This window comes from Phalacrocorax carbo, chromosome 3, assembly GCF_963921805.1.
Source record: "Phalacrocorax carbo chromosome 3, bPhaCar2.1, whole genome shotgun sequence".
Taxonomy (NCBI): domain Eukaryota; kingdom Metazoa; phylum Chordata; class Aves; order Suliformes; family Phalacrocoracidae; genus Phalacrocorax; species Phalacrocorax carbo.
In genome coordinates this window covers 39,029,214-39,050,149 of record NC_087515.1, presented here as the reverse complement: position 1 = coordinate 39,050,149, position 20,936 = coordinate 39,029,214, and the positions used below count along the sequence as shown (strand labels likewise).

The window sequence follows — 20,936 nt, the reverse complement described above, 5'->3', positions numbered from 1 at the left end:
CATGCGCGAGGAGGCGGGCGCCTCGTGCACATGCGCGGGGAGGCGGGCACGGCGGGGTGCGCATGTGCGGGTGGCAGGCGGGGCGTGCGCATGCACGGCGGGGTGGTGAGTGAGGGTGGGGGTGGCAGGCCTCTGGGCACTGCGGGCCTTTCGGACCCCTCCCCGGCGCCCCGGGGCTGTCCAGGTGTGGCGGGAGCGTCCTGGCCACTCCTCCGGTCGAGGCGTCTGTGCAGAGCGTGTTGCGTGGCCTGTTCTCGTGTGAGGCTGTAGAACTTCCTCAAAACATCTTGGAAAAGGAGGGGAATGCGGGTTCGGTTCCCTGCCTAACGTGTTGCTTGAAGATGAGGTGGAAGGGCCCCGATCTCTGGTTGCATGGTGACGTGTCTCCTTTGGAAAACCACAAGTGCTGATGTCTGTATGTACAGCCTGGCTTGCCCACATAAAATCCCAGTGTCCAGACCCAGGAACACCCCAGGCAATTTGCAGGGGTAGGATGGGCTGGCTGCCAGACCATATCATCTCTTCTGCAAGCCCAGGGGTGTCCAAGGAGGGTTGATTTGCAAACCTGGGCTTGGACCAGGCAGTTGAATGAGATTTAGAGGTTATTAACAGAGACCAGAAGAGAAGGACCCATGATTTGCTCTGCCTTTTATCAGCTGATGCCCTCTCCACTTCTCTGTCCCTGCCATGCAAGCAGCTGGGATTCAGTTTTCACAGAGCTGGATCTCTGGGTTTGCTTTTGGGTCAGAGGATTTGGATGTGGGCATGCTGCATTCCCTCATGGTCCATTTTCATCAGGGATTTCAGCAGGATTTGCACTTTCAATCTTTTCCTCTTTTTTTCCTCCTATGTTTTTTGCATCCTTGAACAGAGGGCAGATTTAACTGTCCTACCATGGGTACCCTGGATACTTGGCTGATCTCTGAACAAACCGTTAAACTTTTGTGGGAAAAGCTCTCCTGCTTGGCAGGGCGCTATTCTGAGACCTGAGCTAAAATGTTTGATGTGGTAAAATGAAGTAGTTACAAAACACAAAACATTTCCATTCCCAGCATGTCCAAGGCTGCCTGAGTGGTTCACATGGGTTGTTCCCATTCTGGTTGTGAGAAGATGTGTCAAGAGCTGCATGTTTGAGCGGACTTGGCAGGTTTGGGGTGCATGACTCCTGCTCTGGGGCAGACTGTGACTGATGCTCTTTCCTCTTTTTTCTTACTACAGAGCCTGAAGGCAAACAAAGAGGCTGAAAGTAATAAAGCTCTTGCGACCTTGATGCTGGAGGCACGAGGTATGTTGGCCTGCCTCTTCCCTATGTGTAATGTATTGGCAAGATATCAGGAGACTATATAGTACAGATCCTCTGGGATTTGCAGGGGATTGTAGGAGGGTGGCATGGTGCTAACATGCCTGGATTGAGTTTGCGGCAGGTGGGTCATGCTGCTTGTACCCCGCCATCCTTGTTGTGTCAGTGGCGTTGGCTGTGCTCTTCCATTGTCCTTACAGGGATGAATACAGATACAGCAGGCTTGGTCCTTACAGTATTGTTTCACAAATAATTATGGGGAGGTTGGTTTTAGGATGGCTGATGAATACTGTGTTTTCGTCTGGAAGCCTGACCTAGCCTGCAGCTCTCAGGGGGTGCCCAGCCCTTCCTTGGACATGGCTGAGGCTCAAGTCTGGGCCCTCCCAGAAGAGGTAGGTGCAGGAGGCACGGTTTCCCTCGACCAGCATTTGGCTGAAGAAGCTGAGGAATGGGGTGAGCAGAGAAAGGCTGGCAGCTGTCTTGTTGAGAGAGGGACGGGCAGTGAGTTCTGGGCAGTGAATCTGTAGAGTCAAAAGAAGTGACTGTCAAGAGTAAACTTTGCTTCCCCTAGACTGCAGGCACTGGCCCTGAGCTGGTATACCCAAGCACGGCTGCATTTCCTTGGGGACACAGATGGCTTCCCTTGGAGAGGAAGTGGTCTGTAGCATCTGACCGAGGCAAGGTTAGGTGGGAAGGGAACTCTGGAGGCATCTGGGATGGTCCTCTTCACAGTAGGGCCGACTTTCAAGCTAGATGAAGTTGCTCAGGGCTTGTCCAGTCTAGGTTTGAGTATCTCCCAGATGGAGACCCCACAGCTTCTCTGGGTCTGTCCCAGGGCTGCAGTGCACTCAGGAGGAAGAATTTTTGCCTTATGGCTGGTCGAGGCCAACCTTGTTGCGGCTTGTTCCTGTTGTATTTTGTAATTTTGCTGAGTGTCTCTGCAAACAGTCTGCCATTTCCAAAGTGAAATTACAGGGTGACTCTGTCCCTTCAGGGTCCCATAGTAGGCATGGGGCCTTAATCCCCCTTCTCTCCCAAAACTGAAGCAGGATTCAAGTGGATTTATACCTGTCTGTATCCACCACTGGGGCTCACATTTCAGACTTTGTGGGGAGAATTTTGTTTCTTTGTGCGTGCATGGAAAGAGAGCAGTGTTAATTTTCAGAAAGAGTTTTTAAATTGTGTTCCATTGGACTGTAAGAAAGATGGTGTTTGTTTTAAGAAGCTGTTTGGATGCTTTGAGCTATGTTCCTGCAGCTGATGAGTTTCTCTTCTCTTGTACTAATTTTTTAGGAACTCAAAGATTTATTCACTAAACTGGAGAAGGATGGAGATGGAAGGGTGAGCTTAGAGGAGTTGCAGCTTGGCTTGTTCAGCCACATGACCACCTTTTTCCAAGGTGCATCAACGTTTCTCAAGCAGCGAAGACTGTCAGCGCTTCATGGAGTGAGCTGAAAGGCAGAAAGATTTCTTGGTAAAAAGGAGCCTGGTTGATGCTTTGTCCTGCAGCTCCTTGGAGGTGACTTCCATTAACTTTGGATAAAGAACCATAAGTCATTGCCAGTTCCCTGCACAGGACAGTTCATTTGTTTTTGATGTTTCTACAATATCCTGCAGACACAAATCTAGCCATCGCACTTAGAAAGGTTTCTCTGTCTGTTTCCCTACAAAATGTAGGCTCAAGGATGGGTTTTACTGAGAACAATTCAGGCCAAGATGTTTTATTTCACAGGGCGGTGATATAGTAGACATTAGTTGGGCATCTGAGGGTGGTGACCTGGGGAGAGTTTTCCACTTGTCGGTCAGTTTTTGGGTATGGTCTGGACTTCACCCACTGCATGGTGACCAGAAGGCTCCCTTCAGAGCTGCCTGAGTAGGAGTAAATCTTGTGCAGATGGAGTGGGACGGTAATACAGAACAATAGAGGGCTGTCAAGCCTCATCTTTTTATGGGAAGGAGAGGGATGCATATCCTAGCAGAGAGGAAGGATCACCCCAGTTCATTGGCATCAGAAGCACTGATGTCTCTGTGCCTGTTGTGGCTCTGGCTGTCCCCTTTTAAGTGCATGGAGCAAGCTTCATCCACATTTTCTTTGTTAGACGTAAAATACATTTTTCTCCTTAGTGCTTTTAATTCCAAGGACTGGCAAGGCATTTGCAAATGCTTTTGAAGTAACTGCTCTTTAATGCACTAGGTTAGAACTGAATAGCTGGTTACCCTGACAGCCACGACAGCTCCATCCAGCATCCTGAGCATAACAGCTCAAAAAAGAAAAAAGAAAGAAGAATGGTTTCAGGTTCTCTTGACTTAAGACTTTGAGATAATGGTTCTCTAAGGATAGGCTTCCTCCAAGCCTGGTATGAAACTGGTGTTCTTGGAGAAGTTACCAGTTCTGTATCAGCTTTCTGGGTTCTTCTTTTTTATTCAGCTTGGCTGAATCTCATTTACCTTTGAAGCTGACCTCAGCCCAATTTTAGCTTCTAGGTCAAATAAAATGTTGGCTGGCAGTGCCCGTATGACAGTTTTCACAAGACCCTCTAATGCTATATATCTTTCCATGTTGGTCTTTCTGTGGATACAGAGTTTTCATGGGTCAGTAGGGAGGCCAAAGTGCACGGTCTGTGCCTGTCATCCTGCTCCTTGTGGCTGCTTTAAGGTCAGCTCAGGACATTTCCCTCCTGGCAGCTTGGGGTTTTTAGAACATTCTCCAATATTGGTGGGGTCCCTGGAGTTTCCTTTCAGTATTGAAAGCTGTCAGTTTTTCTCTGCCAGTTTTTCCCCACTGGCTTAACCTCCGCTGCTTTTTTCCTCAGCGTCAGAGGAGAGTGTGCAGGGTAGCAAGCAGTCTGTCCTTCTGGACAAGCTGCATGGGCCCACATCTCTTCTCTAGCATCCTCAACAGCACTAAGTTTGCCAAGCCTGAACTTGTAATTGCCATCTGAGCCCTGGAAGTACTTAGAGGAGGTCCTCAAGGTCTCTGGTGCTGCCTTGTCCAGTGGTGGTGGGTGAAGTGAGCAGCAAGGCCTTTCAGCAAGCAGCTGTCTGGGGTGGAAGAAGCGCTTGCAGTCAGGGTAGTGATGGTGGCAGGGTTTGGCCACCCCAGGGCTGGGAAAATCTGGGGTGAATGTGATCTAAGCCTGTCTGTGAGATGGGGGCAGATCTCTGAAAGAGTGGTGGTCAGAAGTCCTGCTGGCACTGTTAGAAGAGGAAGAAAGTTATTTCAGTCTGTGCTGTCCTTGCAGAGGCTGAGTAGCAGCACAGAGGAGCAGGTAAGCCTGGCAGAGCTGCCTGCAGCTTTGGACAACGCACTCATGGTCCCCAGGAGCGGGCTTCAGCATGCAGCCGTCACCTCCTACGGATACAAACTGCAGTGCCTCAGGTAAGGGTGCTGCACCCTGTGAGGACAGCCCTTCTGAGGGTGTGTGAGATGTCTCATAATATGCTGCTCGCTGTGCCTGCAGGATCCAGGTGAGGCAGATCGCCAGGGAGAGGGACAAGGCAAGGCTGGACTTGGAAAAAGTGGAGAGACGCTGCCTGCAGCTTGGAAGAGAGTTAGACGAGCAGTACGTCGCTCTCGAGCACACCCAGAGCAAGCTCAGGTAGTAGAGGTCCTTTTGGTGGGGCAGGGAAAATGGTTTCCTGTGGGTGTCCACAGCCTCTCCCTCCTGTCCCAGTTTCCCTTTATGAATCTCCCACTTGTTTTGCCATTGTGTCAGTGGCAGAGAAGTCCCTGAAGACCCACCCCCTCCATGGTCCCAGCATCCCTTAATCTTCTGCTTTGTGCATGGTGAGAGGGGGTGTTTGGACCTTGTGGCCATCTAAGAACATGTTTCGGGTGCCCCAACCATGTTGCTTGTTTTTCCCAGGGACATTCAGGCAGACATAGAGGCAAAAGAGCTGCTTTTGCAGCAAGCAATCAATCACCAAGTAAAGCTGGAGGCTGATACACAGTTCCTCCAGGGCAAAGAGGCCAGCCTGCAAAGGCGATTGAACCACACAATGAAGGTAAGTAGAACTGCCCTGGGTGAAACATCTTCACTTCTTCAGAGGAGGCAAAGCAGGGATGATGACAAAGATTGATGGTTTGTGTTGCTCTTGCTGGGAGGAGGTTTATGCAGAAAAATCATCGGCCACATCCATACTGTTGAATTAAATACAGAGCTTGTTCCCTTGCCCTGACATTATTGTCATGTTGGCTGTTGGGAACGGTTTGGCCCTTGGTAACACCTGAATACCTGGTGGCTGAGGCTAAAATTGTGCCAGGGACCATGCCAAAAGCAGAGATGATGGTGTCTGTGTGCCTGGGATTTTCCCAGTGCTGTTCAGTGCAGAAGTACAGATGGAGATAGCTCTGGACTTGCTGCCTTTGTTGGTTGTGAGGGAAACCATGGTTTTGTGAAACAGAGGTAGAGATGGGGCTGTGGGGCTGTCTAGCTCTTATTCTGAAAAACCTGCTCCTACATCTCTGCTTTGGAGAGATGAGCCAAAGCCCAGCCCGATGGTGTGTATCAGCAGCAGGCTGTCCAAAGCAGGGTCTCTGGTCTCCTGCAAGCTGTGCTGCATTCAGCATGATGATGTGCCAGTTGTTTTACAGCTTCCTGCTGAAGGCCCATGGTTGATGAACCTGTCCTGCGATGTGAGGACCCACGACATCAAGAGAATCTTCTCCTTTTTGTCTGCAGGAGAACATACAGCTGCAAAACAAGGTCACGGAGATGGCTGAGAAACTGGTGGCCTCTGAGAAGCTGGTGTTGGAGCTGCAGAAAGAACTCAACCGTGTTGTGAAGGATGAGGTAGCCTTTCTTCCTCTATTGCAGTTAAATAGGAACTTTTCAGGGACTTATCAAAAGACTGACCCTTTTCTATGAAATAGTGCATATTTTGGGTCAGTTGTTATGGTCTCCCCCTCTTTGAACTCCAGAAAAGAAAAGCTTTCTTTTTCACAAGTATTGAAGTAAAGGGTTAGTTTTAGTGTCTTCACTCCAGCAAGGCACCTGGTAAAATGGATCTGGGGAAAGTAATGAGTCTGTGATCTTGTTAGCCAGTTTGGGAGAGCTAGCCTGCCTGTGGTTTTGGGTCTCTCACACCTGTAGGAAAATGTTTTTCCTCCTGTTTCTGCATCTGACCCTTGCATTGAATCTATGGATGTAGCACCATGGCTCTGGTGATTTAGTAGAGCTTTTGCCTCTCTATTTGGAGAGGTGATAACTTCTGTGATGAGAACTGTTTCCCTGTGCTTGTGCAGCTGGGCCAGGAGGAGCCCCACAGCCCAGAGCTCCTGGACCAGAGCAAGTGCTTTGCAGAGATTGTCTTGGAGTATGAGCGGCAGTGCCAGGTATGGGTGTGCAGCTCTCCAGCAATGCTGTCGGGAAAATACAGCTCTCATTGGTACATCTGTTGGACACGTTGGCCGGGGGGAGAGGAAGGAGGCAGCCCTGATCAGAGTGCAGGGTGGGGGGATCCCTCTTGCCTTGCTCAGAGTCCTTTGCCAGGAGGGTGGACACAGCTGTGCCCTCAGTAAAGCAGCTTGTCTCCTTGCTCCTGCAGCCCTCCATGGGTTGGTTCCCTTGCTGGGAAACTGGCAGGGGGGAGTAGGGATGGGTTGTAAGTTCCTCCCTTCCTGCCACCCTGTAGCCATGGGCTATTTTGTTTGGGAACCGTGTATCTCTGTGTATAAGGACAGACCACACTGGGCTGTGTTGCATTTCTTCTTGAACGCAAGGAAGAAAGCTGTTCTTCTTCTTTGGAAAGCTTGTAATCAGCTAAATTCTTCTATCTTTTTGGTTTTCCCTTCCTCCTTCTTGCCCCACTTTAACAACCCCTGCAAAACTTTTTGCTGCTGAACTCTACTAGAGAGTCAAGGTGAGCCTGTCCAGGTACTTGGTGTGTGTCTGGTCCAGGCATTGGTGTTGTGTGTGCTGTATCTCCTGCAGGGTGCTCTGCCCCTGCCCAGAGCTTTGGGCTCTCTGGGCCAGGAGCACAGCCTCCATTTCCCTTCTCTCTTTTTGAGTTGTGTATCTTGCATGTTGTGAGCTGCTGGGTGCTCTGTGCCTTGGCTCCCGAGTCCTGTGCTTATTGCATTGCCTGTTTATCTCCAGGTGCTATGTGTGACTGGGGAATACCACAGAGTAGAAATGGTGACTTACCAAATCCCCTCAGCAGGGATGAAATCTGCATTTTCAGCAAAGCTGTTTCACAGGTGCAGCAGACAGCCCCTCTTGAAGCTCTAATTAAAGGCAAACATGCTGGAGCATTATCCACTGCAGCATTGCTCCATGTGGCACCAGAATGTTGAAGATGCTTGGTGCTGCAATTTTTCTTCCCATTGAGCAGCCCCAGAGCTGTCCATGAGAATGCTGATGGATGGAGAGGTTTAGCCTTCAGGCTTCATCTGCCCCTGTGAAGGCACCCACTGGGGTTTATCCTTTACCCTTACTGAATGCTGTCCACCCCCCTCCTCCTCTGCTCTCCTATTTAGAATGGAGATTAAACAAACTGGGTTTGCATTTGTCTAGATCTGCTCAATAATATTTATTAATTGGGATCTTTGGAAGTAACCTGGTTTGTAGTCTCTTGCAGCCCACCAGTTTCCTGGGTGGCAGCATATGGGATATAATTTGACATCTGCTCAAAGCGGACAGTCCAGTGCGAGGCAGGGTGCCTTGTATGCTGTTGCTTCCAGTAAGGGTTGGAGGTTGTGAACAGTTGTCCAGCTCCAGGCACCCTCATGGAAGTGGCTTATTGCACTGGTGTGGTGGCTCATAGTGTGGTGTTTAGCCATGGGACTCCTTGCTGCAGGATAATGTTGGTGCTGAGATGGGGTAAACTCCTGTCCTGGCCTCCTGAGGATGTCTCTCTGCTAAGCAGGCAGCAGGACCTGCCTCGTGCTCTGCTTCCTGTGGGATTAGCACCTTCTGACCTTACTTTATTCCTTCTGCAACCTAAAAATGTTCCCTTCCAGAACCCTGTGAGACTTGCTTCACTACAAATCCTGCTGTTGCTTTGTCTGCATACAGTAGTGCTTTTTGGCTAGCCCAGATGCCCATGAGAGTGTCTTGATGATGTAAACTCAAACCTCTGGACTTGTACTGAAATCACAGTGTTTTTTGCTTGTTGGTCACTAGCAGTGGTTTTATTTAGGTCAGGATGGGTCTCAGGAGGTCCAGCCCTCCAAGGTGTCTGCAAAAGCCCCTGGTATTATGCGCTTTTGCATGCGGGAGCAGTGGCTAGTGGCTCATCATGCTTTACAGCGTCTAATGATGTTCTTGTAATAGTGGTGGCAGTAATCTGGGCTTGTATTTCTTCTCTGGCTCTTCCAAAATCTCTCATCCCTGCTGTTTGGGATGGAAGAAAATGCCCCTGCCTTATTCTCTTACTGTGCTGGTGAGGGGGCTCTGCTCTTCATGCTGCAAGAGACCCTGAGTATACTTGGCTGCTGGGAACTGTGGGCACTTGGCCCCCTACAGCCCTGGGGAGGTTCGTAGCTGCATCGTGACCAGTCTCTGCTTCAGGTGCTGTGGGACCAGAATGGAGTGCTGCGGAGGGAGCTGGAAAGGCTGCGTCTCCAGCTACAGGAGAGCAGGACTGAGAGAGGGCTGCCAGCAGGAGGTAAAATGCAGGAGGGTTTGGTGCCTCTCCATCTTTTCAGCAAGAGCAAGGTTCCCTCCGGATCGGAGTGTCCATGGGAATGCGGGGTGGCTTGTTGTGCCTGAGTTCCTGCTGCCAATTCTGGCAGTGGGCAGCCATGGGAGGGAAGAAGGAGGTGATGGGTGGTGAAGAGGAGGGAGATGGAGGGAAGGAGGCTCTTTCAACTAGAGAGCTGGTGATGGTGACCTGTGGACTAGGCAGCTGGGAGTGAACAGGCAGACTTTCACTGTTGAGGATATTGAGGAAACACAGTATAATAAAGACGAAGTAGCCACAAATTGTGGGTTGGGAGATTCAGGTTGAGGATTAGGAAGAAACTTCTGGCCCAGAGGGGTGATGCAGCCCTGGGGCTGCTTGCCAGATGGGGGATCTCCATCTTTTGGGGCTGTATGGACTTGACTCAATGAAGCTGCAGCCATCCTGATCAGGACAGCCAGGCCTGTGCTGTCTTGTAGGCCTGTCCTCACAGGGCTCCTCTCTGCCACTGTGTCATGCTCCCAGCACTCTTGTTCCCACAGCTGCATGCACAGAGACGTCACTGTCAATGGAGCCATTCCAAGAGCAGCTGCAGGACCTGAAGGTACAGCTGGAAACCAAGGTGAGGAGGGTGGGGGTAGATGTCCTGACATCTTGGCACAACTGCTTGGTAAGCACCCTGCTACAGCATGGCTGACGGGGCATCTGCTCCAGGAGGGTTGCTGGAAAGTTCAGGCTGGGGAGTGGGGTGGTACCTTCTCTCTCTGCTGGGGTTATTACCTGTGCCTCCCCAGCCCATCTTAGCTGGTAGGAGGGTGTGGAGCCCTCAGTGGCTGGCAAAGGCTTTGTGGAAAACTCTGTCACCTTGCAAAATGTTTGTGTGGGTCTTGCTCGTTATGGGGAGCCAGAGATTAACTCTATTTAGTGTTGCTGTCTCAGTAAAACCAGTGACAGGACCAAGAGAAGAAGCAGCCAGGTGTCTCCTGAGGACATGGGGGCTATCAGAGTCCTGTATGCCTGGGCTTGCAGCACACTTTTAAGCTGCTTGCCCTAAGGTGACAGTGTGAGCCCTACCCTCCCTTTAGACAGCAGTGAGTGCTCATGTGAGAGGCCTCAGTTTCCACCTTCACTCCTTTTTCTGCTGACCTGAGAGGTTGGGGATGCTTGCTGGGTTTCCATTGCCGCACTGCAAGACTAAATCCTAAACTATCACATGGGTGATGAACAGTTCAAGGAGCACAAAACTGCTTGCAGATCTGCCTGCTTCACAGTCCTGCCTTTGTGCTCATCTAATCCTGGAGTTTCTAGTGTTTACAGGGGAACTGTGGGGAGCAGCAGCTATTCACCACTACACCTTGGACAAGGGAACACTCTGCAGTGTGGCAGAAGGATATGAGGAGCAGCGGCAGATGATGTCCTGGCCTCTCCCTTCTCCGCTCTGGAGTCCCTTGCAGATAAGGAGAAAGGGGAGAACTGTGCAGCTTTCTGGGAAGAGCTGGGACCCACTGATATCTGCTTGTTAGAGGGTGTTGTGTGAGACTGATTATTGCCCTCAGTTCAGTAGAGACCAGAACTGCCTGAAGAGTGTCCCTGTTGAGAAGGACCAATAGACTGATCTGAGTCAGAGCTATTGGAGAAGAGGGGAGCTCCCGGGGGCATGGTGCTAATATCCAAATCCTATCTCCTCCCAACAGATAAACTATTACAAGGAGGAAATCGAGTTAATGGAGAAAAACACTGAGAGAGAGAGGAAGGACAGTGAGGAAAGCTTCAAGGCTGAGATGTGCAAGATGGAAGACCAGAAGAGAGACCTGGAAGAAACAGTTGCAAAGTACTGGGCTGTAATTGATAGCCTGAAAGAGCAAAAATGTGTGTGGAGCCTGAAGTTGGAGGAGTGGTTTGAGTTGGAGCAGGCCAGGGTGGGACAACAGCACACTGAAGACATTTACCATCCAGGGCAGCAGCTGGATGAGGATCGAGAAGAGCTGAGGATGCAGCGCAGGGACAGAGAGAGCATGAGGTCTGGCACCATTCTCTTTCTGGGGCTGAGTGGGGGACTAGGGGTGCATCCCCTGCTCATACCAGAGTAGGTTGGGCTGATTTTTCACAGAGCTGGAGAGCTTCTCTCATTTGGAAGAAAATCTGGGCAGTATTTCAGGGCTGCAGCTGTTCAAAGTAAGACATCTAAACTCCCCTTACATGAGTGCTTTTATTGCAAGATGAAGTTTTCCTGCATGTTCTACAAGCTTGTGTCAGACACAGTACCAGCAAAGACTGTATCTCAAACAGTAAGAGAAATAAGAGAGCTTTTATCAGTGTTTTCTTATTATCTCTCTCTAGTTCCTTCAGCAAACCCACCTCTACTTGATATAGCATCACAACCTGCTCTCTTAAAAGCAGCAAAAAGTGGCTTAAATTTCTCTATATGGCCAAAACAGGCTGGCTTGTGGGAGAGTAAGGTTGTCACTAAATGGCTGTTCATTTTCCCTTCCTGTGCTTGTGGTGCCAGTTCTGCAACCTCCCCAGGGGCCAGAGAGAAATTGGAGAGGAAACTGTTGCCTGTCCATGCCTGCCCCCTCCTGCTTCCCAGCACACTCCAGCACTGCCCCCAGGCTTTCCTCCTGCCTCTTCCCTGCTGTGCCTCCCTTCATTGCCTCTTGTCAGGAGCAGAGTCTGCTTCAGCAATATGCAAGTGGAAGATTTTGCTAGGTCATTTTCTCCGTTGTAGGGTTGAGGAGCTGAACTATGGGGTAGATGTGGGAGAAAGGAGGTGACTTGGCTGAAGTCTGGCAGACCAAGGGAACAAATCCAAATAACAGGAATACAAGGCATTTGAGCTGTGTTACCATCATCTCTGGTGAATGACAGAGGGACTGGCTGTAGTGGGGAGCTTTCAGAATTGTTGGAAAATATCTGATGAAGTCTTTGAGAAGTGCAGAATGGTATGGGAACTTTCTGTAATGTTTAAGTAATTGCCTTGACTTTGCAACCTAAAGAAAACTTTGTATTGCCTCTCCAGCAAAAGTACATTCTGAGGCTGAACTTTTCAAGCTGTGTTATCAAATCCAGGTCAGCAAAATGGTTTTTATCTTTAGAAAAGATGCAGAGCATAATCAAGAGCTGTCTTGGAGTGAATGCCAGTGTGAGGACAGCTGTAAGGCTTTGTTGCAGCAACATTGGTGTGAGAGGGTGTGATTTCCCAATGATAAAGGCTCCAAGGGGAGACCTTCAAGAGCCGTGTGCCCAGGAGAGGCAGCAGTGGATGTGGAAGGAAAAGGACATGGTCTCTCTGTGGAAGAAGAGACACCTAAGCTGGAAGAGAAGGTTAATGAGGAACAAGTCAAGATGTGTGAGATGCTGGCTGTTGTGAAGAAAAAGGGAAGAAAAGCACTGGGATGAAATGGGAATAATGCAGAGATCATGGGGCTGAGGGCTCTGGTGTTGCAAGGGACAAGGAGTTTGGAGAGCTGTCCTCCAAGAGGAAAGGACCAGGTCCCCAAGACTCAGGTGAGCAGGTGGACCAAAATCTTCTGTTGCAACCTCAGCACTGAAGGAACAGAGAAGTAATGAAGAATTGTGTGATGGATGGATCAGTGCAGATGTCTGTAGCAGTGAATGGCCTGCTCTATCTAGAAGCTGGAGCCAAAGCTGAAAGCATTTGTCAGGGAGAAATGAAATCTTGTTAGACAATGGGATGTGCTTGGGGAGGAGGCAGAGAGGGCAAAGTTAAATGGTTTGCCTTCACACAGCAGACAAAGCAGCATATCAGTTACATAGACAGACTTGGTCTGGAGGGTGAGAAGAGGGAAAAAAAGCCCTGGGAGACAGAATGGCACAGCAGTGTAGGAGGAAACATGACATTCAGGCTGTCAAAGTGGAGCTGGAGCGGGAAAGGAACAGGGTGATACTGGAGCTGATGTAGCTCAAAGGTGGTGTGCACTGGCTGGAAAAAGAACTTGGAGCTGAAGAGAGTGGCATGTTTGAGTGCAAAGGAAGATTGCAGAACTAACACAGTGCTGCTGCTGCAAAAAAAGCAGATACCTTGTGAAACACAAGGCTGCTTAACAACATCATGGTCCAAGACACTCTTAACAGCAGCTGTGTTATCTCTTGATGCTCTAACAGCAGCTATGTTCTGTCTTGCTATTCCCTGCATGTCTTTTACTAGCCATGGAGTGTGGTCAGAGAGCTGGGGTACGCTCATGTGGCTGTGGGCTGACCATGCCCTTGTCTCCTGTGCTTTGTACAGCTGTACATGGGTGTGGGAGATGCCACAGGAAGCACAGCATATGAATCCTATTGTAAAACTGACTCAGAAAGCAGGAGCTGTGAGGAGCATCCTGCCAAGCAGGGGGAGCAAATGCCACGCAGCCTATGCACTAATCCTCTCGCTTGCTTTCTTGGAAAAGAGAGGAAGAACTTCCCAATCAGATCCTCTGCCTCCCCCATGCAGTGCCACAAACTGCAGTGCCGTCCTCCCTGCCAGGATGGACAATCCATTCTCCTGCACTGTCCCCTGAGGAAACTGGGTTCTACGTGGATCTGTGGTTTAGCAGGAGCTATTGGATAGGACTGTCTGATTAACACAGGACTGAGTTTCCTTCCCACAAATGTCAGTATTCATGGCCTCATGAGAGTCTGGGAGTACCAGTAGGAGTGGAAGGATAATGAGGCAGAGAGGCTACCATGGATCTGGGGTCATAGCTGTTGTGTCCAGCATTGTAAAATTCCAGGGGCCTCACAAGCAAGCTGACTTCTCCAGATGTGGCTCTACTGCAGTTGAGTGGTTGGACTCACCACCTAGTTATCCTGTAATGAAATCTCAGCATGTCTCGATGAGCCACATCTCTTTGTTTCCACTCCTTGGCAGGCCTGCAAAATAATTCCAGCCAGTTGGAAGCCACACAAATTCAGGGTCTGATGCTATTTATCTTTATTCCCCTTTATTTCCCTTCCCCTGAAGACCTGCTGCTTCTTCATCAGTGTCTCTTGATTGTCCCCACATGTTTTGTGTGACTTAGTGGATGGTTGTTTCTCAGATTTCTTTAGTTCTCACTGTCCTTGGAAACCAAATGGGAATAGAGGAGAGAGCCAGTGTAGGATGCAAAAAGCAAACTGGGCTTTTGAATGTTTTCTCACTCTGCTGTCTCTCCCTGCAGGGGAGAGCTGTGCCAGCTGCTGAAGGAGAACAGCTTGCTGAAAAGTCAACTTGGGAGACTCCAGCAAGAGCTGAGACTAGCAAAGGAGAAGGGCAGTGAACATGATGAGTAAGAGAGGAGCCAGCTGTTGGGAGGCTGGCAAATGGGTGGATAGCTAATGCTTGTAAAAGGAACAGCCACTCAGGTTCATTTACCAGATTTCAGCTGGCTCAACCTGCCTTTTGTTTTCTCGTTTCTGAGCAAGCCAGCACTCTCACCCTTTGTTCCACGCAAAAGGAGCCAGTGCTGGCATGGGCTTGGCCAGCCAAAGGCTTGGGCAGGCCAGAGCACAGGGTCCAGAGCTGGGTTTGGGGAAGGCTGTGGGGATGGGTATGCTGAGGGAGGGAAGGATGGGCTTTGTCGCTACACAAACCTGTTGGCTAATGGCCTGCTGCTACCTTAGGAAGATTAAGATAGGTACTAGGGTCACCCAGTGAGCCATAACTCCAAGGAGAGCCAGGTTTCTGGTGCGGATGGTCCCAAGAGTCTGCTAAGCTGGCTCTGCCACTGTTCTTCATCCCTGATTTTTAGGCCTCTGACAAAGTTGCAGGACTTTGAGTGTCCTCAAGCTGTCTGCCCTGGGCTGGGCTGTCACCTGTTTGGGCAGAGACACCTGACCCACTCCTGAATCAATTCAGGACTATATTTGTTTTGGCCTGGCTTTGCTTCTTGTTGCATGCTGAAACCAGATGTGTGGCTCCCCGGAATGGGGCCCTTCTCTGGTGGGCCATGGTTTACTGCTCTCTGGCTTGAAACTGATCATATGCCTCTCCCTGACAGGAAGCACGTGAACGAGTTGGGCAGAGAGAAGGTGGAGGATCTGGCAGATATAGCAGAGTTAACAGTGTTGGTAAGAAGCCATTAACACTAACTGACAGGCTCCTGGCTGAAGGATTTAGGAGGACAAAACCCACACATGCTTATAGAGAAGGGGAATGTTTGTATAAAACATTCAAACCCAGTCTTGCTTTGAAGAATCAGCTTCATTTTATAGCTTGTCAAGTAGGGAAAAATTGTGAGACAAAAGTCAATGAAGGTCTTACAGAAGGGAAGGCGTTACTGCAAAATCTTTAATGAAGTTGTCTTTACCTACATGCACTCTTTCTCCCAGAGATTTTGCTCACTCCCAGCCTCAAACCCACATGCTTGTGAGCCCTTGGACATGTGTGCACACAAGGCCTGGACAGGATTGCTTATGTGCAACATGAACGACAGTTGTAGTCTGTTAGTTCCTCACCGTGTTCTTGGGATTCCTCATGACTAGGAAATGCTGTCTACTTTTTGGACATGTCTTTTGGACTCTTTGGAGCTATCAGCCACAGCAGAGTGACCTTTGTTGGCCCTTGCTGGCTTCAGCTTCCATTAACCTTCAGCCACAAACCTGCTTCCCATTGTCTGCTTTTCCTCCTTTGGAAGAAAGCTGTGTTGGTTGCCCATTTTGCTGGGAGGCTAGCAGAGGAATGGGATGTGGGGTGTGTTGCCACCCTGCTGTTAACATGTCAGCAGCAAGCCTGCATCTATCTGTGCTGTGGTCTGGTCAGAGCATGGACCAGAAACTGCACCTTGCTCAGCACTCGTGCCGGGGGTGGTGTCCTAGGAGCAATGTCTGGGGGATAGTGCCCTTCAGTGTCTATACAGGCTGGTCTTGTAGCCCTTACTCTGCTCTTTCACCTGGTACTTTCACACATGTACACAGACACATTTCCATTCATACTTTATTCTTAACAATCTTAGTATTTCTGTTACACATTGGTACAGTTGCTCTCCCTGGCCCCCCACTTTCCCTAGTGACCTCCCCCAGGGCTATCATCTGTGCAGGCCTTCTTACCTGGGAATGCTGTGCTTGAACTTGGCCACAGGGCTTTGGTCAGGGTGGGAAATGAAGGCGTTTGTTCTGAGTGCCCGTAAGGACCTGCAGCAGCAGCGGTGTTCCTGGGTGGGAGCCCAGCATTGACAGCAGGGGACAAGTTAAGTCTCTGTTGCCTCTCTTCTCACCCCAAGCCTCTGTGCATGAATTGTGTTTTTTCCTCAACCTTTTCCAGAGTGAGAAGAGCAAGGGGCAGGTCTCTCACCTGAATGTCAAGATGCGTCAGCTGGGCCACGAACTCACTGAGCACAAGGCCGGCCATGGTGCTGGCCCTGGCACTGTCCAGCTGCAGAGCCAGAGGCTTGTGGAGGCTGAGCGGCTACAAGGAGCAGATATGGCCACAAGGCTGGAGCACCGCCAGCAGCATGCAGCATGTTGGATGGAGACAGAGCTGCTCCGACAGCAGCTCAAGGCCTCAGAGGAGAAGGTGGGTGTCATTCAGTTAGTTGCAGGGTGGCAGGCTGTTGAGTGGTCCCTGTGATGTTAGTATTGCCCTGCTTGGGGCTGTATTGGACACCTTCCCTAGGCAGAAAAGACTTCCGTCTTCCTCTTTGTGGAGGACAAAGGACTTGCCTTCCTGCTCGGATATGTCTGAAGCCAGTTCAGGTGCAGCCTGGGATGGGTCCTTGCTTGCAGCTGCCCTGTGACGTCCCCTCTGTCCTTGTCCTGGGCAGGCTGGCTGGGCAGAGGAGATGGAGGCGCTGAGTGGAGGTGGCTCACACAGGAGTGCCAGGAGCTGTCATTCCCCATAGCTCAGCTGACAGACGAGCTAGAAGAGTGGCAGGATCGGGCAGGGGCTGGGCCGGGATGACAGGGGCTAGGCAGGCCATGTCTGAGGGGAGGGAAATGAGGTGATCAGAGCAGGGGAACAAGGACCACTAGGATAGAGGAAAGCTGTTGGGAGAAACCTCCAAATGTGTTAATATCCCTCTCCTGCCTTCTGTCATGAGGACAGGCTCAGGGACTGGCTTTCCAGTGTACAGCTTGCTCATGCCAGACACCCCTGGGTAGCCCTGGTGCAAAGCTGGACAAGACCTGCTTCCCAGTACCAGGTTTGCCCTTTGCTGGTGGCAGGAAGCAGAGCACGTGCAGTACAGGCAGGGATTGAAGCCCAGCTTGCCTGGGATGTATCTAAGAACAAACCCAGGTGAGTATCCCTCTCTGCCTCCTGCCGTTGCAGCCCTTGGTGCTAGGACTCCCTCTCAGAGGATCTCTCCAGCAACTCCTGCTCCTCACTGCTCAGCATGGGGAGCATCTCTCAGCAAGGGGCCCGTTTCTCCTCCTGCAGCTTGGTGTTCTCCATCCCTGGCTTTCTAGGCTGCCCAGCAAGCACCATACCCATGGTCCTGCTGATCTGCCCTGGCAATGCTGTTGTGAGAGCTGAGGTGGGCACTGAGTGCTTCCTAACCTCTCCCCTCACCTGCAGCACACCCTGGGGCCTGTCCCATTGCTGGCACAAAGCTGTAACCAGCTATCGGCCTTTCCATGCTACAGCTCTTGGAAGCCAAAGCAAGCCTGAGTCTGGCCCGGACTCGACACGCTCTGCAGTTGCAGCAGGCCAAGACCCAGATGAACAACATGGTGCCAAAGAAGCAGTTTGAGCAGCTGCAAAACAGCTTGAGGGAGGAACAGTGCAAGGCTCAGCAGCTCCAGGAAAACCTACACCGGCAGGCTGAGCAGACACGCAGGCAACTGGTCAGGACTCAGGTAAGCAGGGAATTGCAGGAGCTCAGTTGAGGGTACTGGGGAGGGAGCACTGCCAGCCTGGAAGGCAGCTGTGGTTGAAGCCACCAGAGGTTTGGGTGGAAGATGCCCATGTATCAGTAGCCCACGTGGAAAATGCACTTGATCTTCAAATTCAGCTGCAACTTTCATTCCTCATGACCCCAGTCACTGCCCTGCACTCAAACAGGAGCCCTCCCCACTCTAATCCACCTACCCCAGACTGGACACCTTGTGCCTAGAGAGCAGGAGTTATCCAGGGAGACATTCCCTGCTCAGGCTGGGGAAGAAAGTTTGAGCCCTCTATGTGAAGATGTAGCCTGTGGGGTGGTTTTACCTCTAGGGCACCGCTGCAAAAAAATTTGTCCTTTGTTTCAAGGACACTGTGATTCAACTGAACTAACCTGGGCAAAGATGGAGCAAAAAAAAAAAAAGCCCATAGGAGTTAAAATGAGCAGATACAAAAATTGCATCCAAGTCTCCCTCAGCTTTTCTGGACACAGCTGAGAGAGGGGAGGGCATTGGTTTGTTTTTACAGAAAACAGTGCTGTTCCCAGCAATCTGTGCCTTGTCTTAAAACTGGGTGGTGCTGACCTAGGGAAGGTTGTACTGCTCTAGACGCTTGTCCCAGTGCTCTTTGTATCCTGCACCACCTCTGCTGCTCCCCCTACGCTCTCTTTCAGGGAGCATGAAGGTCTGTGAGTGGGGCCGTGGGGAAATGCATAGTCCAGGATTGCCAGAGGACTGGTGAGTGCTGGGACAACCCAACGTTAGGCTTTGCTTACTGCAGGAGGAACACGAGCATCTGCTGCAGGCAGCTGTGGAGCAGGCGGAGGGGTTGGACCACAATCTGAGGAGCACTGAAGCTGTGCTGGCACAGAGGGTGGCTCAGCTCAAAGACACCCAGGTGAGTGCAAGAGGGGTTAATGCTGTGTGTCCCTGCCTGGCTGGGACCCCCAGGTGGGGATGCTGAACCTTAAGCCTCCTGTCCCTGCTGTAGGCCCAACTCTCCAGGAACAAACTGCTGATCAAAGACCTCCACAAGGAGAACAGCGGGTTTGCAATGGCTCTGCATGCGGCTAAGCTGAAGCAGAAGAGCACTGAGGAGAAGAACCAGCTGTTGGAGGAGCAAGCCTCAGCTCTGAAGCAACTCATAGGAAAAATCACACCAGCATCTCTGAGTGGTTGATAGGGCACCCACTGTGGCAGCCCTGCCCCTTGTCCTGGCTGGGGTTTGTCAGGTGCGGAAGGGAAGGTTTGGCTGGGTTGGGACATCAGCTGTGTCCTCTCTCTTCTTGCGAGGACTTCCCTGGGTAGAAAGTAAAAACCAGAGAAGCTAGACACAGTCCTTTAAGGAAATTGGTCCTGTGGATAGCTGAATTTTCCTACTGAAAGCACTAGCTTTGGTGCCTTCCTCTGGCAGAGTGTGCTGTTTTAAGTCAAGTCCATCTCAGGGCAGCCATCCTACAGGAGCTGCCTGCATTCTGGCAGCGTGTTTGGTGGTGGTGTAGATGTTCCCTTGCTGTGGAGGGCTGCTGTTAGGGCCACGCTGTTATGGCTGGAAAGACAGGGCAAGAGGGCTTGCAGGTTCCTGCGTCTGTATCACTCTGAGCAGGAAAGCTGTTGTGGCATTAAAATGTTTGCAGTGTTACAGCACCTCCTGGCATCTCCAGTCTGCTCTGTATTTCAGTAGCCTCTCCCAACTGTTGCTGAACTTGTATTCCCTACAGCTCCTCTTGGGCTCTAGGAGCCTGAGCCTAGGATCCAAACCAACCTGTTGCCTCTGCAGTGAGCAGGATAGAGGGGCTGAGGGAAGAGCCCTCTTTCAATTTGGGCCTCCAAGGCTTGCGGCAGTGTTGGTGACCCCTACTCAGCACTGCGCTTCTTCAAAGGAGACCAGGAGACATGGTAAGTGAATTGCATCACCTTGCCTTCCTTGTTGGTGTTCACACTGGAAGTGAGTACTGCTTTTGCCAAAACAAGTTGTCTAAAGGCCACAAAGCCAAGCATTCACATCAGCAAATACCAAATTTATTGAGCTGCCCAGGGCATTACCCTCTGCATGGAGGATGCATTGTTGCCACAGTGCCCCTGCCTTGCTCTCTGCAGAGCAGAGAATATTTACATGGGGGTTGTGGTTGCCACTGTGGGGCTGTGAAAGGACTCCTAGGATTTTGGAGGCTATGGATGCTACTATATGAGAGACTAGACAAGCCTGACTGGATCAGGGTAGCAAAGCAGAGGCTAGACAAAATCAGTATAAAGAAGAGGGCTTAAAAATAGCTCAGGCTGTTTGTTCAAAACTAAAAGGGGTAAATTGGCTGTGAACTCAGCCAGTGCCTTTAAGTCCCAGCCCGCCAGGGTAGAAGGGTTCCTCAGTCCTTGGACAGTGTTGGGAGATGGTTGGAGGCTGTGACTGAGGAGGCCCCCTTGGTCTAGGCATGCTTTTTCTGCCCTGGTGGATAACAGCTGAGACTTCTTTCTTTGCGTTGGGGACAGCCCTGATTACAAGGGCCATGAGGGAAACTGGGCTATTACAAGGAGGGACAACCCACAAAGGGTGTGGGCTAGCTCAGGGAGATTCCTTGGCTAGGGCTGGGAGAGCAATGCAGTAACAGGCCAAGCATTTATGCTGTTCCTGTATTCTTCCTAAAGTATACACTTTTTGGCTCCTGTCAGAGATGGGGGCTAGACAAACCTCTGTTCTTACCTAGGGCTTGTTTGTGGAAGCGTTAATCTCTCAGCCACTGCTCAAGAGTGAGCAGCTCCATTAGGAAAACTAGACAGGGTGAGCAGCTCTTCAGCCTTCCTCTGGTTTTATGCTAATTGGAATCCTTAAAACCCTCTGCTCCTTTTCCCACTCCTACTCCAAATAGGGCCTACCAGACCAGTGCTCTGGGGAAAGAGACTCTTCATAGAGGGACAGAGGCACAGCCCAAGCGTGCTGGGAGAAACCTTGGCCAGGCTCGTGACCCAGACTGCAGTGCTTATTCACTCAGCACCTTAAGAAACACCATTCATAGGCCTCTGGTGGGAGATAAGGCTTCTTGACTAATCCTAGAAAGAAGGTCATGCAGCCTCATCTGACACTTGGAGGAACAGCTCCAAGGTCTCCACTGAGAGACCTAAATCACCAGTTGAGCATCACCCTGCAGGGTCAAGATGGGTTGGGCCAGAGAGCCAAGTCAGAATGTTAAATGAACAAAAAGTTAACTCTTGAAAAACA

At 50.7% G+C, this 20,936-nt stretch overlaps 1 protein-coding gene across 11 annotated transcripts; it reads left to right on the top strand.

The window, feature by feature from the left end:
• Window positions 1–86: 86 nt before the first annotated feature.
• On the top strand, window positions 87–20,904 carry LOC135312518 (ninein-like protein). Of its 11 annotated transcripts, none has more exons than XM_064446576.1 (17): window positions 87–105; window positions 1,219–1,285; window positions 2,594–2,819; window positions 4,543–4,679; window positions 4,762–4,899; window positions 5,167–5,305; window positions 5,983–6,093; window positions 6,546–6,635; window positions 8,812–8,908; window positions 9,403–9,545; window positions 10,618–10,943; window positions 14,083–14,190; window positions 14,902–14,971; window positions 16,164–16,415; window positions 17,483–17,695; window positions 18,501–18,617; window positions 18,711–19,368. In XM_064446576.1, the coding sequence occupies exons 4-17, from the start codon at window positions 4,612–4,614 to the stop codon at window positions 18,897–18,899; spliced, it is 2,061 nt and encodes a 686-aa protein (XP_064302646.1). In that variant the 5' UTR covers window positions 87–105; window positions 1,219–1,285; window positions 2,594–2,819; window positions 4,543–4,611; the 3' UTR covers window positions 18,900–19,368. The 11 variants fall into 11 exon arrangements, 10 of the variants coding, with proteins under 10 accessions (XP_064302646.1, XP_064302645.1, XP_064302647.1 ...); XM_064446575.1 differs by lacking the exon at window positions 87–105 and adding an exon at window positions 114–375; XM_064446577.1 differs by lacking the exon at window positions 87–105 and adding an exon at window positions 114–415 and having other exon boundaries at window positions 2,594–2,641.
• The last annotated feature ends 32 nt before the right edge of the window (window positions 20,905–20,936 follow it).

Bases quoted from the DNA above. Each gene is read 5' to 3' on its own strand.
- LOC135312518 (XM_064446567.1), top strand. From the start codon at position 2,896: ATGTTTCTACAATATCCTGCAGACACAAATCTAGCCATCGCACTTAGA. The intron at 16,416-17,482 runs GTGGGTGTCATT...TCCATGCTACAG, and splicing joins TCAAGGCCTCAGAGGAGAAG to CTCTTGGAAGCCAAAGCAAG. The intron at 17,696-18,500 runs GTAAGCAGGGAA...TGCTTACTGCAG, and splicing joins GGCAACTGGTCAGGACTCAG to GAGGAACACGAGCATCTGCT.